Source organism: Oncorhynchus kisutch, linkage group LG4 (assembly GCF_002021735.2).
Source record: "Oncorhynchus kisutch isolate 150728-3 linkage group LG4, Okis_V2, whole genome shotgun sequence".
In the NCBI taxonomy this organism is placed as follows: Eukaryota; Metazoa; Chordata; class Actinopteri; order Salmoniformes; family Salmonidae; genus Oncorhynchus; species Oncorhynchus kisutch.
The window spans coordinates 8,704,009-8,722,980 of NC_034177.2; the positions used below are offsets into that span (position 1 = coordinate 8,704,009).

An 18,972-nucleotide genomic window follows, 5' to 3' on the forward strand; every position below is an offset into this window, starting at 1 on the left:
AAGACGAAACTAAACGTATAAGATGAGGATTTAACACAATGTGTTACCTATGCTTTATTCCACCCCCCTATGTCAGATGGGTGATCTTCAATGACCATAAAGTGTGTTTGTCAGAAAGGCCTCCAAAAGACTTGGGCTACATCTACTTTTACCGTCGGCTGTCTAGCTGCTAGACCTATCCCCCCCCCCCCCCCCCCCCCCCCCCCTTGACCGTCAGCTGTCTAGCTGCTAGAACCCCCTCCACTCAACCCTCCAACCTTAGAGAACCACAGCCTGGAAAACAGAGGACAACCATGACATCAGTGGAAACCATGGAAACACCTCAGACCAGCCATGAAACAAAGGAAGCCATCAAACTCATCCAAGTCACTCAAGAGCAACAGGAAAATGCTTCCATACTTCAAGTGCAGTCAAAAAAAAGGGAAAGCAATGTGGGTATTTTTTGTATGTCACTGTGAAAATCGTGTGCTTTTGTGTATTGAAACATGTTATTTTGTCTACGGTGTTGGTACAGAGGGATGTGTGCAATTCTTGTTATTGGAGTGCTCTACACCTATAGTATTAGCCTATCAGATCGTGCTATTCATTTTCTATGCCTTCAGCTACTGTGCCAGTATTTTTATTCATGAAGTGCTACGTTTTATAAACGTGGAGCATTGTCCTGAAGTGGTCACGCATCACTGCCAGGAACTAAAACTCTCTGAAGCGAAACTCAACAAAAAAATCGCAATGCTGCTCAATGCTGCTGGGAGCTTTGCATGTACAGATGTAGGATCTTAATTTGACCACAGCAGGAAAATAATCCTGTAGCAACTGGAAATGTGAATTGTGTGGATTATAATTAATGGACTTTTTTGTAGGGGTTGATACATTTTTATTTAGGACAAATCATATGATGAAAAAACGCATAATACTGTGTTTTGACAGTTCTAAATCTTGAAAGCTTGATCGCGGAAATACAAAACATTTTGGGAATGTATCAAATGTGGCGTAATGCAACGAATACTAAAACAGTTTTCTTAGTGATATTTTCCTTTAACGTGTGACGCAGGATAGAAACATAATGGCATTGAATGCAGAGAAATGGGCAGCATAAGCAAGTTTCAGAATAAGGAAACACATTTGAAAAAAACGCCCTCGTCTAATGATGAACACTTACACATGGGAATCCATGAATATGTAATATCCTTATTGGAGAGTCCGATGTACGTACTGATGGTGTCATAATAGTCGCATATCTGTCTGGTTTTGACTTGCTGATGACATCCTGTTTTTTTCTGGGATTCAGAGGAGAAACGGTAACAATTGGACGTATCAAGTTGAGTCAAGTTCATTTAATTTCCCACGAGAACAGAATCGGTTTTTTATATTGAAATCTGAAAGCACTTTTTCGACAGATTATTTTATATCCTTGCTTTTCACAGAGAAACAGAGCACTAGCATAGCAGCTACCTTGGCTCAAATACCACAAACTGATGTATTCGCTTCTCTTGAATGTGGTAAAAGCCATGGGCTGAATGTGTTTTATTTTCAGACCATGTTGCGATTTACTCATACTGTATTCATACCGTTGTTGCTTCACATATAATTCTACACATAAGTGAAACATGCCTTGGGATTGCCATTTTCCTCAGATCAGATTGGCCATGGTGACTAGCAATGCAGAATTTTTATTTTATTTTAATCCTTTAGATAAAAGGCCCACCCCAGTTTTGCATAATATCTAGAAATATTTTGTATACAGTATTCTAAGGAGATCCACTTTGGTTGCTCGCCTAATTTGATTTAAAAAAATTGTGGAAGGACAGACGACACACTAACTCATGAGGTAAACTTTTGCCCATTATGGTAGTCCTTAAATGTTACCTTGTTTTGTATTCATATTCGATACGCCACCATCTTTTTAAATGCAGAATGGTATGCATCTGAACACATCCAACTTGTGTTACGTTATTATTATAGCAATATGCACTGGGATGGAATCTCATCTCTTGAGAATACACCATGTACTGTAGGTTGTGATCTACCGTTTGTTTCAGAATGCGTTCTCGTGCTTTTATGACGTGGTGCAGTCCTGAATGTATTCCTTATGGTGCTCACTGCAACCAAAACCTATCTTCAGCTTTAATGCTCAAATCGATCACATATCAAAGACCTTACTGACGCATAGTCACCAACCCTTGTGTATCTATTGATACTGTATTCACCATTTGCTCAAAGACTCTCTGCTCATGCACCGAGTCACTAGGATGCCTTCTTCTCCTGAGCCTATACAGCCACTCTATCAAAGACAGTTTGTCGACCTGCGTAGTTGTATAAACAAAGTGTTGCCTACAGTTCATTACATATCGACAAGGTAGTGGAGTGCAATGTTACATATCAAATGTATTTTTTTCTTTCTAAGAATAATTACCTGGGACACTAGCCTATCAAAGAATACTTACCTGCGGCACTATCCAATCAAATAATTGTTACCTGGGGTACTATTCAATCAAAATACTTACCTGGGGAACTAGCCAATCAAAGAATTGTTACCTGGGGTACTATTCAATCAAAGAATACTTACCTGGGGCACTATCCAATCAAATAATTGTTACCTGGGGTACTATTCAATCAAAGAATACTTACCTGGGGCACTATTCATTCAAAATACTTACCTGGGGAACTAGCCAATCAAAGAATACTTACCTGGGGAACTAGCCAATCAAAGAATACTTACCTGGGGCAGGTTTCTTGAAAAAGTCAACATGATTTATTTTTGCATTTTAATACTTCTCAATTCAATTAAAGCACTCCACAACACAAAGGGTGATATGAAAGAAACTAAAACTGCATATAAAGTCAAACATACTTTCTTGCTGTGCAGGATGAATCATGTTTTTGGACCCATACCAGGAACCCAGAAAATGGTTTTGATTTACTGGAGCCTTTGGTTGTGTTTGGGAGAAGATTACAATTCCCCCTCAAGATCTCCCATCCTTGTCAGACACTCCTTGATCATTTGCTGTTGTGTACTTTGCCTGTGCAGTGGGGATTCTTTATGGTCTCTATGTAAGTCTTTGTGTTACTGCAATCTCCCTTCCACATGTGATTGTTTTTCTTATAGAGATAGAATGTATAGAGTGAATCCCTCCTCTTTTCCATTTAGATTGCCAAGAGTCCTAGTGACCCTTTGTATAACCAGGCCTACTTCACAGCCAAAGGTATTTTTTTGTTGTTTATTTTACTAGGAATGTCAGTTAAGAACAAATTCTTATTTTCAATGATGGCCTGGGTTAACTGCCTTGTTCAGGGGCAGAACGACAGATTCGTCAGCTCGGGGATTCGATCTTGCAACCTTCCAGTTACTAGTCCAACCACTAGGCTACCTGCCTCCCCATCTGATTGCTGAGGGAGGGTGTTCTGTGCATTCTAGTTCTTTACATTTGTCCTCTACAGGGGCTCCTCCCACCTTGGCACTCATCCTCTTTTAGGCTGGCAGGGTGACCTCTCACCTTCATTTACAGTGGATAGATTTGTTATGGAGGATGTCTGGGGCTAGATTCTATCAGTTCTGCCTTAACCCGCAATAACCGACAACTGAATAGCAGTTTCATTGTTTTTATTTAGGCGATGTCGGAGGTGTAACTACGTTGGCGCTGTCAAATCTGCAAACGTCTCGTTAAACCGATCGTGGACATTGCCATTGGATGCCAGCAAACGTCTCCCGGCGTTAAACCGATCGTGGACATTGCCATTGGATGCCAGCAAACGTCTCCCGGCGTTAAACCAATCGTGGACATTGGATGCACCGTGTCGCATTAGTAATAAGCCCATGTAGCCTTTTTACAAATTTGAATACTGGAATGTGTGTTGTAACCTACACCTCAATTAGGCTGATATTATTCCATAATATGATTTTACATTTGGGTCATTATTTCTATATAGCCTAGGCTTGCTTTCTCGTTGTGAACTTTAACGCGAATGGATGTGGCTTCGTGACAATGACCACACGAACCGCTTGCTCACCGGTTTGCCAGCTCTGATACAGTTACACCTCCGACATGGCCAAAACACCAGCTATGCAGTGTTGATCTGATTTTAAATCTAGGCCTTCGTCTTCTGCCTTTTTTTCTCAGCCCTCCATCATCTCTGTCTCTCCCTCTCCACCACTCGCTCTATCTCCCGAGGTTGTAGATGGTAACTAACGGTTCACCTTTTGTGTCACAAAACGCCTTCGTACTGTCCGCATGTGCACTAAGAGTTGACATTCAGTCATTTGGATTGTACAATTGTATTTGTGTGTTTTCTAATATAATTTAACTAAATGGTCAATGGTACTTCACCTGTTTTTACTCCTTTTTCTTCTTTTTTTTGCCAATTCTGTAGTTTTCATTACATACAGATTCCCTGAAGGGATTATTTAAAGTAGACTTTTGTAATGTATGGATTTATCCAAATATTGTTTGGGATATCAGTATTGTAATGGAATATGAGAATACATGGTTATCACAACAATATATCCGCTGGTACTGTCAAATAAACTGCGTATTTCTTGACATTTTGGACACTTGACACAGTGTATCGTCAGTGAGAAACAAGCATGGTTATGGTTCATCATGATGACAATTCCTCAAGGGGTCCAATTTCTTGGCTTCTCCAGTTCTTTACTTCATAAACAGTAGAATAGCATGCATTTCATGTAACATTTTAATTGAGTACTGTTTTTTTTATTATAAATGAGGTGGTTGTGATTTAGTAGGAAAGGAGAGTTGCAGTATAAAGTACCGAACAATGTAATACATACACGTTGGTAGACATGCAGTCGATGCGATGATAAAATATATATTAAAAAACAAATATAAAGAGACACTTTGAATATATTACAAGTTTATTTTAAAAGACAACTTTCATATCATATGTCTGAAAGGTGTTGATGCTTGACTAGTGTTTTAGGTACATCGGAAGAGTATTTATTATGCATTATTGGTACACTGTAAAGTATTTCATATTTTTAAGGCATCAAAAATATTAATAGATCTATTCATACTTGTATATCAGCTATAGAAACAAACCAGAGTAAACCAGCAGGGTACAATGAAATGTATCGTACACGAGACACAGAGAAATTATTGAAAACTGTAGGACTTAATGCTATTACACTGAGCAGGAAGCGTTGTAGTCATTCAGTTGTATACACGCCTGAGAGGATCTGAAACCCTTTAGCCAAACGGTTGGCGTGTGGGCCGAGACCTGCACTCGGTAATCAGTTAGAGAGCACTACTTTTGGTTTCTCTCCAGATTCACTGCAAATGTTTTGTTATTGTATGTTGTGCACAATATACAATAGGTATGTTACATTTCATAAAATGAAGACGTTTTAAAAGTGGATTGGAAAAATATTGCTATGTAACATCATGCTATATTTTGTTTTTAGAATTAGGGGAAAGAAAAGCACTGCATGCATGAAAATATAAGATCATTCAAAATAAAGCATAGAAGATCTAGCATGCATTCAACCTGGAGTATGTTCGGTGTAGCTAGGTCATCACACCTGAGAAGGTCAACTGTTCTAGAAAAGGTACTTTGTCATCGGGCATCCTAACTCAACACACATCAATATAAATTCTACAGTAATATATATATATATATATATATATATATATAGTTGGTAATCCAATAATTCAAAAACTGTTAAAAAAATAATTTAATCTTCTACATAACTACATTTATTTTTGTTCAAAAAGCACAGGCTTACTAGACCATAAGAAATCAGTGATTTTGAAGAAATCACTTGATACAGTAAATCCTGGTTCAGCATTGTACTACAGTGTATATGCTGCTGACAGTAAGGGCAACTAGGAGGCATGGGTCCAGAAAACATTTTCTGTAAATTATGCACTTTGGAATAAAAACAATTCTGTTCTCAATACTATTTTCCATATAAATCTACAGTGTAGAGTTGTCAGCCATCGTTCTATGACTCACTAAGACGTAGTCAATCATGATCGCAGTGACGATCATGATTGGTTACAACTAGATCTCAACCGCCTTTGCTCGCTGGGTGGGAGTGAAGGAATATCATCTTGTTGGGTTAGTTGGGCAACAGACTAAATTCATTAATAAATGGAAGGATGCCATAACGTGTTGGCCCAGTTGCCTTTGACGTTGTACAGTCCACCGATGTGTTTTCTGGTCTTCAAAGCTAGCCTCCTATGCAGATTGCCAGCAGCGTGCACATATGTGCTGTGTCTCTGCAGTTGGCTCTGGCTCCTTGATGTTTTCAACAGTGATTCCATACACAAAAGACTTCCTCTGTTTTCCTCCTCTTGCGTTTGCTACTGGACTGTTCCAACCATTTCCCTGTGTGGACAAAATAATATTCATTACGTTTTCAGATCATTTGAGTGGAATAGATTCAATACAAAAAAATACTGAAATTAATCTGTTTTTCAATTACATTTACCCAGCAAGGGGACCACTCTGTAAACTTGAATTTGGGTATGGTGGCATAACAAGAACGTCTTTAGGAGAAATTCAAAGTCAATTTTCAGCAGATGGCAGTAGTAGAACATGAATCTGACATTACAGCCCCCCCACCACTCTCTACAAGCCAGCCTCAACCGAATGTGTGGAGATGAGTTTGAAATGAAATTAACCTCCTTTTCACACTCCAAGGTTACTAAACCTGAAGGCTTTGGCTAGTGTGAATGGCAGTTTCCATGTGTTCTCGTCTGCATGGAATTATTCGCCCCATTGACGAGCCAAACCTTTCCCTAAATACCCATAAACTTAAATGGAGAATGAAAAGTTCTTAGTCATAAAGCAACAACTGGCCAACTTTTTGTTGTGGTTGTTTTTTTTGTCTTCTGATAGATTTCCCCAATCCCCTTGGCTGATACAAACCATGCATGACATCAAAGCGGTACAATTTTTGGGAGATTAATTGTCATGGCGATGGTGTCTCTGCCAGACCCTGATAGCATTCTCTCAAAGCAAAGATAGACTTTTCCTTTTGGTCCATTGATTCAGGCAGGGACATTGACTCAGGCAGGGACATTGTATAATAAAAAATGGCAGTATAAAACTTGACCTTTTGCATAGGATCCTTGAATCAAACACATTTGTTCGTTCGAACAGTAGGCCCGACAGGTTAACACGCCAGTGCAATGCTACAGTACAGTGGTTGTCTTGCTACAGTACCGTGGTGGATATGATGGTGGCATGTGTTTTCCAGAGTGACATGCAAACTAACATCTGTGACGCTTCTAGACTACTCAGCCATCTAGCGACTAAGCACACTACTCAGCCATCTAGCGACTAAGCACACTACTCAGCCATCTAGCGACTAAACACACTACTCAGCCATCTAACGACTAAGCACACTACTCAGCCATCTAGCGACTAAGCACACTACTCAGCCATCTAGCGACTAAGCACACTTAAAGGGATAGTGTTTAGAGTAGAATTCTCTCATAGTAGGAATATTTTAGAGTAGTAGTCTCTCATAAGAGGATATAGTTATTTTGGCTTTATTTCAGGGGAATATTTTGGTAACACTTTGTTATGTATGACATTCATTAGTATAGCAAAAAAACTCATACATAAAATGCTTGTATGGGAACATGTAGATATGTGTGAACTAGGTAAAGCTGACGTTGACATTTTTTTAATTTTTAATTTTTATTTAACTTTATTTAACTAGGCAAGTCAGTGAGCTGACATGAGCTGATGTCATGTTTTATAACCTTTAACGAAGTGGCCTTTGTGCTGCCTTTGATAAACAATACAGCATATTACACAAAGATTCTGTATTCTAGAAAAGAGTGTAAGGCTTCTAAAATCCATTCGCTACCACGCTTAATCCTTCGATTTAGTCATTAGTCATGTGACCTGAGTGAATAGTTTTAAAGGTCATCCCAGCCATCACCACCAACATGAACAGATTCAAAACAGGAAGTGTTTTCTGATACGTGTGAAGTACATTACCAGCTCTGAGGGAAAAATACGGGTCCATCTTGTCCAGCTAATGTGTGCTTCTCTCAAACCAGTTAGGGTAAAGTGAAATGAGGAGCTGGAAACACCACAAAACGTGAAGAATTCGGAGGATGTCAGGTATTCGAGGAAGTCAAAAATGAATCTGAAAATGGCTTACATTGGTTGCCATAAAAATTGTGTAAATCAATTTAGTTTTAGCATGCGTTTAAGGTAATGCTTTTACAATCTGTCTCGTTTCATTAAGATAAGAGGAAATGATGTGTTTGTTTTTCAAAGTGCAGAGTCCCAAGTAAGGAAAAAAGGTTCTAAGCTTTTAGGTTCAGGCAAGTGCCACCGAATCCATTTAGGAACATGCTTTAGTTTCCATGCAGTGTTGTTCCTCACAGAAAAGAGGATAAAACCAACCCCCCAAAAAAGAATATTGATTCTCTGCTGAAAACTGTCTCCGAGTCCCACGGCTTATGGTGTAGTCTTTATTGATTTTACTCACTAAATCCTTCCTTTAGGTCAGTGTGATAATCCGGACACTCTAAAAGTATCTGGATGAGGAAACCGTTCTTGTCAACCCTCAACACTGTTCAGCAAAAGCATTCTCAGTATTTCTCTTTCTCTCTCTTGCTCAGTTCCAATGAGTTAGTTTTAATTACTGTGTTCTCTAAGGCATTACTTGTACAGTCTTTGCCCGTCCTTGTGCTCTTCGGGGAAATCACAAATTGCAGTGCAAATCCATCGCAAAATAGACTCCTCGAGCACATGCAGTACTCAAGAAGACTGCAGAGGTACTGAGGAGTAGTAAAGATGTTGTAGTGCTCGCCAAAATAGACCACACACTCGTCATTAACTGGACAAAACAGCTCTTTCCAACTGTACACTTTGGGTTTTTGGCATTTGGTAGGAGTGTAGAGACTCTTCTCCCAGGCCTGTTGGTAGGAGTGTAGAGACTCTTCTCCCAGGCCTGTTGGTAGGAGTGTAGAGACTCTTCTCCCAGGCCTGTTGGTAGGAGAGAAGAGACTCGTCTCCAAGGCCTGTTGGTAGGAGAGAAGAGGCTCGTCTCCAAGGCCTGTTGGTAGGAGAGAAGAGGCTCATCTCCAAGGCCTGTTGGTAGGAGAGTAGAGACTTGTCTTCAAGGCCTGTTGGTAGGAGAGTAGAGACTTGTCTCCAAGGCCTGTTGGTAGGAGAGAAGAGGCTCGTCTCCAAGGCCTGTTGGTAGGAGAGAAGAGGCTCGTCTCCAAGGCCTGTTGGTAGGCGAGTAGAGACTTGTCTCCAAGGCCCATCTCCACTCACATGTCCAGGTTGAAGGCTTTCATGAGGAGGTCCAAGTCTCCGATGTTGGCTGCCTGGAAGAGCTCCGGCTGGTCCATCATGGAGAGGGCTATCCGCAGGGCGGCCCAGATGTTCCCCGACATGACCTGTTGCGAGAGCTGCTGACTACGGCTCTTCCTCTGCAGACTCAGGGCTGTTAGGAAGTTACTGGCTGCCTCCCTAAAAGACAAAGGGAAGGTTTGACCGTTGGAGAACCATGTGATTAGTTTGCTACCATGATGACCTACATTAAAGCGACTGTTACTAGGTTCAGGCCCAATGTGTTTGACAAGTTTTCAAACAGAGACTTTGCTGTTACTTGTAACATTATAGTTGGTTGAACTGTAAGAGATGGCATTATTAGGCTCAATGTTACTCAGTGTCCCCACCTCACCTCACTCCACTGACTCCACCAGAGCAGAAACTCAAAGCCCTCTGCTGCGGTGCCAGGTGCTGTTTTAGAGAGCACCAGCTGGCTCTTAGTTAGACCCTTCTCCACCCCCCAACCCCCTGCTCACCCACCGGTGTGCTCCTAGGTTGATGCAGCTGATGCCCAGGTTGTAACGGGATCTAATGAAGCCCGGCTGGAGCTCCAGGGCTCGGGTGTAGGCCTCTACCGCCTCCTCGCTGCGGTCCCCGTTAGCCAGCGTGGCCCCCAGGCGGTTCCACAGCAGGTAGTCCTGGAGGGGTCATACAGTGGGTAGGGGTCAAAGCCGGAGGAACAGAATGTTGACATGTAGGATAGTGGTTGGTTTTGACATTTGGTTTCAGACAGTTTGCGGTCTGTGAACCCAGCCACTGTCGACTGAGATGTTTGTTGTAAGGTTAGTGGGGTGTGATTTTTGTATTGTTTTCCATCAGATGCTACTGCTAATGCTTTAATTGTTGTGTACTGTAATGGGAAGTCCAATCAGAAAGGAACAGTGCCTGCTTTGGTAGAGAAGATTTGCAAATAAAATGTAGAATTTGGTCTGCGATTAAAAACTGCTTCCTTGGAATCGACACAATATAACACGTATGAGAGGAGTGCATCATTTGCGAGTTATTCCCTGTATCTTTTGTGTGTTAATGACTGTAATGTAGGTACTGTGGTGTGATGGTGTTTTTACACACTTTTTATCACCCTGTGAAAACTAAGCAAAGCTTAAGTTCCAAGGATAATTTGAGGATGGTTCGGTTACATCACTACGTCCGTCCTTGACTCCATGGTTGTGTGTGTCCCACCTGGGGGCAGATCAACATATACAGGGATACGGTGCAGCAAGCCTTTTGTGCGAAGCAGCAAGCTATCATGATCTCCACTTGTATTCAGCACTAAGTTATCAGCAGGGGAGAGGGCATTACCAAGTCAAATGTAGAGGGGGTGGATTTAGCAGCCACTGCTGTGGAACAGGGTTAAAGGATAGTGGTTGAAGCTGCACCAGGCAGATACTAGTGCAGGGAGGGTGAATCAGATGGGAGTTCATGAAACTGGATTTCTCAGCTCAAAGCTCTCCAGTTTGGATGCAGTGTTTCAGTGTTGTGAGACAGTACGGCGCGTCTCAGTGAGATGCAGTGTTTCAGTGTTGTGAGACAGTACGGTGCGTCTCAGTGAGATGCAGTGTTTCAGTGTTGTGAGACAGTACAGTGTGTCTCAGTCAGATCGACAATCAGTGTTTGTGTGTTTACACTGCCGTCTTACCTCTGGCCTCACCGTCAAGGCAGCATTGAAGGCCTCCACAGCTTTGTTGAACTCCGCGCTAATGTTGAACAACACACCCAGGCCCGTCTGCAGGTCCGGGTCGGTGTCCCTGTTGTGCTGGGCTGCCTCCAGAAACAGATCCTTCACCTCAGGCAGTAGAGAGCTGTGGGACACACTGGACTTAGAGTCTATAGAGAGTAGAGACACACTGGACTGAGAGTCTATAGAGAGTAGAGACACACTGGACTGAGAGTCTATAGAGAGTAGAGACACACTGGACTGAGAGTCTATAGAGAGTAGAGACACACTGGACTGAGAGTCTATAGAGAGTAGAGACACACTGGACTGAGAGTCTATAGAGAGTAGAGACACACTGGACTGAGAGTCTATAGAGAGTAGAGACACACTGGACTGAGAGTCTATAGAGAGTAGAGACACACTGGACTGAGAGTCTATAGAGAGTAGAGACACACTGAACCGAGAGTCTATAGAGAGTAGAGACACACTGGACTGAGAGTCTATAGAGAGTAGAGACACACTGGACTGAGAGCAGAGAGTAGAGACACTGGACTGAGAGTAGAGAGACACTGGACTGAGAGTAGAGACACACTGGACTGAGAGTAGAGACATTGGACTGAGAGTAGAGACACACTGGACTGGGAGTAGAGAGTAGACACACAGGACTGAGAGTAGAGAGTAGAGACCCTGGACTGAGAGCAGAGAGTAGAGACACTGGACTGAGAGCAGAGAGTAGAGACACTGGACTGAGAGTAGACACACTGGACTGAGAGTAGAGACACTGGACTGAGAGTAGAGACACACAGGACTGAGAGTAGAGACACACTGGACTGAGAGTAGAGACACACTGGACTGAGAGTAGAGACACACAGGACTGAGAGTAGAGCGTGAGAGAGAACAATTTAGTTATAAAAAGGCTACTAAGCTACCAAACTGCTAGGACAGAACTGACCTGGCTGCAACTTCAATTAGCACTGAAGTGAGAGGTGTGAAAATTCTCGAGCCTAACAATGGCAGGAGAGTTTCACAGCGCCTCCCATCCAAATGCAGAGGCTTTTGAAGCCCCCATGGCTTATCCCTGTGCAGTGGTCATTACAACACAGTCCAGCAACACTATTTGCTGACCGCTACAAAGAGGAGAACGTAAGCAACTTAATGTTCCACACAGACCATCCCCTGGCATGGCACAGTGCTATAAGAGCACACTACCCCTATGTCAAGAGAGAGAGCCCAGGGTGGAAACTCAAAATACTAGACATTGAGGAAATTAAAACAACCTCTGTCAATGTGTCTGGGACAGTAATGGTGCAGGGCATCCTCATGCAGTTCCAGCAGGACTTTTACGGGATCAAAGAGAAAGCACAGCAGGAAAAGCTCTCTCTCGGTGACGACTCCCCCACCCTCTTCAAACTGTCCTGCAGACAAGGATAGTCACCCCCCCCCCCCTCCAGCACAGAACACACCCTAGGTCCCACAACTGCACTGCTCCTCCATCTTTGAGAGGGATAAATTCACAGAGCTGGAGAGAGACATGGTGGAGCTCAGAGAGCTAGTCCACAAAATCCAGACAGAACAAACCCACAAAACAGACCAACACCCCCCTCAACAAGACCCGGCGGGCGGAAGGTAGAGATGGACGGCTGTCTGGGAGGGCTGGCTGCTCTACGGACTGAGGTGAGAGAACAATTAAGAGGCACACATGGCACTGAATGAAGAGGTGAGAAACCTGAGGTGTGACAGAGAGCAGGACACTCCCCCAGAGAATCCAGCAGAACAGCCCACCTCAGACCCGGACCAAAACACAACAATAGGACACACAACACAGGACGCACCAACCCAACAGACCCCACCCCCTCCTAACAGCCCCCCTGTCAGCTCCCCTGATAGCTCTCTTGACAACACACACACATCCACTGAGGACACACAAAAGCCAGAGATTGTGCTCCTCATTGACTCAAATGGCAAATACATTCAAGAGGATAAACTTTTTCCAAACACAAGGCATGCCCTGGAGCTGTTGTCAGAGGACAGACTAGGGTCCCCCAGCCACATCATAATTAACACAGGCACAAATGACCTGAGGGCCCAGCAGGAAAGGGTGGCCACAGCACTCAAGGGAGTGATTGAAAAGGTTACCTCCAACCTGCTGCCACCATACAGTGGGTGAATGCAAGCATTTCACGAGACTGTGCCTCAATACCTAATGTCTACCTGGCCCACCACTCCACCCTGGACTTGAACAGCCTTTACGACCAGGTCCACCTCTATAAAGCAGAAATCCCAACTTTTGCCAGGACCCTGAAGGACGTCACCCTAAACCGTAGCCATAGCACCTCACACAGGAGCAACAGAGCAACGGACGCCCCGCCCAGACCAGTGAGACCCCTTCCTGAAGAACCTGCATAGAGAGAACCCACGCCAAGAGGACCTACACCCAGACCACAGCATCACCAGCCACACCTCAACCAGCTAATAGGACACCAAACAAACCCTGGCAACACCCTATTCACACTATATTCACACCCTATTCACACTATAACCCCTATTACTAGCCTGTTCAACCTCTTTCATATCGTCTGATATTCCCAAAGATTGGAAAGCTGCCGCGATCATCCCCCTTTTCAAAGGGGGAGACACTCTAGACACAAACTGCTACAGACCTATCCTACCCTGCCTTTCTAAGTTCTTCGAAAGCCAAGTTAACAAACAGATTACCAACCATTTCGAATCCCGCCGTACCTTCTCCGCTATGCAATCTGGTTTCAGAGCTGGTCATGGGTGCACCTCAGCCACGCTCAAGGTCCTAAACAATATCATAACCGCCATCGATAAGAGACATTACAGTGCAGCCGTATTCATCGACCTGGCCAAGGCTTTCGACTCTGTCAATCACAACATTCTTATCGGCAGACTCGACAGCCTTGGTTTCTCAATTGAGTGCCTCACCTGGTTCACCAATTACTTCTCTGAGTTCAGTGTGTCAAATTGGAGGGCCTATTGTCTGGACCTCTGGCAGTCTCTATGGGGATGCCACAGGGTTCAATTCTCGGGCCGACTCTCTTCTCTGTATACATCAATGATGTCGCTCTTGCTGCTGGTGATTCTCAGATCCACCTCTACACAGGCGACACCATTCTGTATACTCTTGGCCCTTCTTTGGACACTGTTAACTAACCTCCAGACGAGCTTCAATGCCATACAACTCTCCTTCCATTGCCTCCAACTGCTCTTAAATGCAAGTAAAACTAAATGCATGCTCTTCAACCGATCGCTGCCCAGTCCTGCCCACCCGTCCCGAATCACTATTCTGGACGGTTCTGACTTAGAATATGTGGACAACTACGAATACCTAGGTGTCTGGTTAGACTGTAAACTCTCCGTCCAGACTCACATTAAGCATCTCCAATCCAAAATTTTATCTAGAATCGGCTTCCTATTTTGCAACAAAGCATCCTTCACTCATGCTGCCAAACATACCCTCGTAAAACTGACCATCCTACCAATCCTCGACTTCGGCAATGTCATTTACAAAATAGCCTCCAACACTCTACTCAACAAATTGGATGCAGTCTATCACAGTGCCATCCGTTTTGTCACCAAAGCCCCATATACTACACATCATTGAGACCTGTACGCTCTCGTTGGCTGGCCCTCGCTTCATACTCGTTGCCAAACCCACTGGCTCCAGGTCATCAACAAGTCTCTGCTAGGTAAAGCCCCGTCTTATCTCAGCTCACTGGTCACCATAGCAGCACCCATCCGTAGCACGCGCTCCAGCAGGTATATCTCACTAGTCACCCCCAAAGTTAATTCCTCCTTTGGCAGCCTTTCCTTCCAGTTCTCTGCTGCCAATGACTGGAACAAACTGCAAAAATCACTGAAGCTGGAGACTCATATCTCCCTCACAAGTTTTAAGCACCAGCTGTCAGAGCAGCTCACACATCACTGCACCTGTACATAGGCCATCTGTAAATAACCCATCCAACTACCTCATCCCCATACTGTATTTATTTATCTTGCTCCTTTGCACCCCAGTATCTCTACTTGCACATTCATCTTCTGCACATCAATCACTCTAGTGTTTGTTTGGTATATTGTAATTACTTCGCCACCATGGCCTATTTATTGCCTTATACCTCCCTTATCTTACCTCATTTGCACTCACTGTATATAGACTTTTTCTACTGTATTATTGACTATATATTTTGTTTATTCCGTGTGTAACTCTGTGTTGTTGTATGTGTCGAACTGCGTTGCTTTATTCTTGGCCAGGTCGCAGTTGTAAATGAGAACTTGTTTTCAACTAGCCTACCTGGTTAAATAAAGGTTAAATAAAAAATAAATACAAAAATTCAACCACCTGATTATAATCACATTTGGCAGCGATTACAGCTATGAGTCGTTTGGATAATAGTCTCTAAGAGCTTTACACATCTGCGTTGTACAGTATTTACCCATTATTTATTGTTTTATTGTTCAAGTTCTGTCAACTTGCTTGTTGATCATTGCCCCCCTCAGACCTATGCCCCTTCTGCCCACCCCATGCCCCTCACCCCTGCAGCAAGGACCTCAACATGACATATGCCCAGGCCGTGAGCAAAGCAGAAGGCCCAAGCCCCACTATTACACCCGCCCAAGCCCCATCCTGCGACATAAGAGGTATGTGACAGATGCTCAACATGCTCTGCTCACACCTACTGTGATGGTCCGGGGCCTAAACCACACAAAACAACACTAGACACTATGGAACACAAAGCTTTTACTATCTCATCCTGGAATATATACAAGGTCTGAGGTCATCTGCCTTTGGCCTAAAAAGCAGGAACTCAGACTTCATCAAAGAAATTGGAAATACAGACATTGTCATCCTACAAGAAACATGGTATAAAGGAGACAGACCCACTGGTTGCTCCCCAGAGAGCTGGTAGTCCCATCCACCAAACTACCAGGTGTGAAACAGGGAAGAGACTCAGGGGGTATGCTAATTTGTTATAGACCAGACCTAACCCTCTCTATTAAATTAGTAAAAACAGGAACATTTTATATTTGGAAATGAATAAGGAAATTATCACAACAGAGAAATGTCCACATGTGTGCTACCTATATCCCCCCCAATAGAATCCCCATACTTTAACAATGACAGCTTCTCCATCCTAGAGATCAACCATTTCCAGGCTCAGGGACATGTACTAGTCTGTGGTGACCTAAATTCCAGAACTGGACAAGAACCTGACACCCTCAGCACACAGGGGGACAAACACCTGCCTGGAGGTGGCAGCATTCCCTCCCACATATGCCCCCCTAGTCACAACTATGATAACATAACCAACAAAAAACAGGTCACAACTCCTGCAGCTCTGTCGCACGCTGGGTATGTACATAGTCAATGGTAGGTTCGAGGGGACTCCTATGGTAGGTACACCTATAGTTCTGTTACATCCTGGGTATGTACATAGTCAATGGTAGTCTTCGAGGGGACTCCTATGGTAGGTACACCTATAGCTCTGTTACATCCTGGGTATGTACATAGTCAATGGTAGGTTTGAGGGGACTCCTATGGTAGGTACACCTATAGCTCTGTTACATCCTGGGTATGTACATAGTCAATGGTAGGTTCGAGGGGACTCCTATGGTAGGTGTAAGGAAGTGCTATTTCTTATGCAGGTGACCAGCCTACTGCTATTACATTGCTATAACTGAGACAACGTATTTTCACAGTAAAACATGTTAGGTCCCATACAGGATGGCTCCCACACAACACACACACATTACACACACTAACTGCCGAGGACACACAGATAAGACATACACCCACACATTGGGAGGAAGAGACAGCCTTGACTTGCAGAAACCAGCGCACACACCTAATCTCCTTTCTAGCCGAACATTGTGTGACTGAGGACAGCGCACACACCTAATCTCCTTTTTTAGCTGAACATTGTGTGACCAAGAACAGGCACGGCGAGATTCTATGATGACGGATGGTCCAACTGCGCCAATGCCGGAAGACTACACCTCAGCCTGAACCAATCCGAAGAACCGATCTTCTAGAATCAACCTACTTTCTGTTCTGTATATAATGCTTGTGCAAACTGTTAGCGGGGCTTCTTTCTGGAGGTTCCTTATGAGCTGAATGAACGGGCCCTTATACGCTGTACCAGATATCTTCACTCATAATTAAACTGTCGCTTGTCATACAATTTACCACTTTGTCTGAATCGATCCTTGACCGACTCACCCGTCTACATATCCCATTATCAACATAGGTACACCTATAGCTCTGTTACATCCTGGGTATGTACATAGTCAATGGTAGTCTTCGAGGGGACTCCTATGGTAGGTACACCTATAGCTCTGTTACATCCTGGGTATGTACATAGTCAATGGTAGGTTCGAGGGGACTCCTATGGTAGGTACACCTATAGCTCTGTTACATCCTGGGTATGTACATAGTCAATGGTAGGTTTGAGGGGACTCCTACGGTAGGTACACCTATAGCTCATCTCTTGGCAGTAGTACTGTCGTATACTTTATCACTGACCTCAAACCCAGAGTCTCTCAAAGCGTTCATAGTCAGTCCACTGTCAGAGGGCAGCAAAATCACACTCCATTTCAACAGAGCTATGCTCAATCATGAGGCATGAAAGCCAAAGGAACTGAATAATATGAAGAAATGGTATAGATGGAAGGGAAATGGTGGCAACAACAAATAGGCAACAACAAATTCAATCCCTTCTAAGAATTTTAAAAAGTATATATCCAACCCCCAGAAAAAACCTGAGCCTACGCCTTCACTATGGTGAATCACTAAAACAATACGCCTTCACTATGGTGAATCACTAAAACAATACACTTTCACTATGGTGAATCACTAAAACAATATAGAAATACACTACTGAAGAAGAAGGAACAGCATGTCATAAATCTGCTCAATGTAATTGAAGAATCCATGAATCTAACCACTTCTGGGAAAATTGGAAAACTCTAAAAAAAAATGTATGGATAACCACTTCTCCAATATTTTTGTCTCTATAACAAAACAAACAAACAGCAAAACTTAGAATCAACTATTAAAGACTACCACTCTGGATTCTCCAATTACATTGAATGAACTACAGGACAAAATACAAACCCTCCAACCCAAAAAGGCCTGTGGTATTTGGTATTTTATTAGGATCCCCATTAGCTGTTGCAAAAGCAGCAGCTACTCTTCCTGGGGTCCAACACAAAACATGAAACATAACACAGAATGACATAATACAGAACATCATTAGACAAGAACAGCTCAAGGACAGAACTACATAAACATTTTTAAAAAGGCACACGTAGCCTACATATCAATGCATACACACAAACTATCTAGGTCAAATAGGCGAGAGGCGTTGTGCCGTGAGGTGTTGCTTTATCTGTTTTTGACACCAGTTTTGCTGTTTATTGGAACAATATGAGATGGAAGGAAGTTCCATGCAATAAGGGCTCTATATAATATTGTACGTTTTCTTGAATTTGTTCTGGATTTAGGGACTATGAAAAGACCCCTGGTGGCATGTCTGGTGGGATAAGTGTGTGTGTCAGAGCTGTGTTTAATGTGACTATGCAAACCATTTGGGATTTTCAACACAATAATGTGTCTTATAAAAAGAAAAAGTGATGCAGTCAGTCTCTCCTCAACTCTGAGCCAAGAGAGTCTGGCATGCATAGTTTTAATATTAGCCCTCTGATTACAATGAAGAGCAAAACGTGCCGCTCTGTTCTGGGCCAGCTGCAGCTTAGCTAGGTATTTTCTTGCAGCACTGGACCACATGACTGGACAATAATCAAGATTAGACTAAACTAGAGCCTGCAGAACTTGCTTTTTGGAGTGTGGTGTCAAAAAAGCAGAGCATCTCTTTATTACGGATAGACCTCGCAAATTAAACTGCCTGCTACTCGGGCCCAGAAGATATGATATGCATGTGGTATATTTGGATAGCAAACACTCTAAAGTTTCCAAA

The 18,972-nt window shown here is 43.2% G+C and overlaps 2 protein-coding genes across 7 annotated transcripts in view; one reads left to right on the forward strand and one right to left on the reverse strand.

The window, feature by feature from the left end:
- The window catches only part of usp13 (ubiquitin specific peptidase 13), a 43,226-nt gene extending 38,688 nt beyond the window's left edge, over window positions 1-4,538 (forward strand). For all 4 annotated transcript variants that reach the window (XM_031822370.1, XM_020480175.2, XM_031822371.1 and 1 more), the window contains one exon: window positions 77-4,538. In XM_031822370.1, coding sequence (XP_031678230.1) covers window positions 77-173 — 97 coding nt within the window. In that variant the 3' untranslated portion in view covers window positions 174-4,538. The remainder of the gene's footprint in view (window positions 1-76) is intronic.
- Window positions 4,539-4,852: 314 nt separating this feature from the next.
- Window positions 4,853-18,972, reverse strand: part of LOC109888508 (PEX5-related protein) — a 170,523-nt gene continuing 156,403 nt past the window's right edge. For 2 of the 3 annotated variants that reach the window (XM_031822374.1, XM_031822373.1), the window contains 4 exons: window positions 10,961-11,123; window positions 9,802-9,959; window positions 9,262-9,459; window positions 4,853-6,342 (listed from right to left, as the gene is read on the reverse strand). In XM_031822374.1, the coding sequence (XP_031678234.1) occupies window positions 6,318-6,342; window positions 9,262-9,459; window positions 9,802-9,959; window positions 10,961-11,123 (544 nt within the window). In that variant the 3' untranslated portion in view covers window positions 4,853-6,317. Of the gene's footprint in view, window positions 6,343-7,968; window positions 9,460-9,801; window positions 9,960-10,960; window positions 11,124-18,972 lie in introns of all 3 variants that reach the window. The other variant, XR_004209638.1, reaches the window with a different exon arrangement.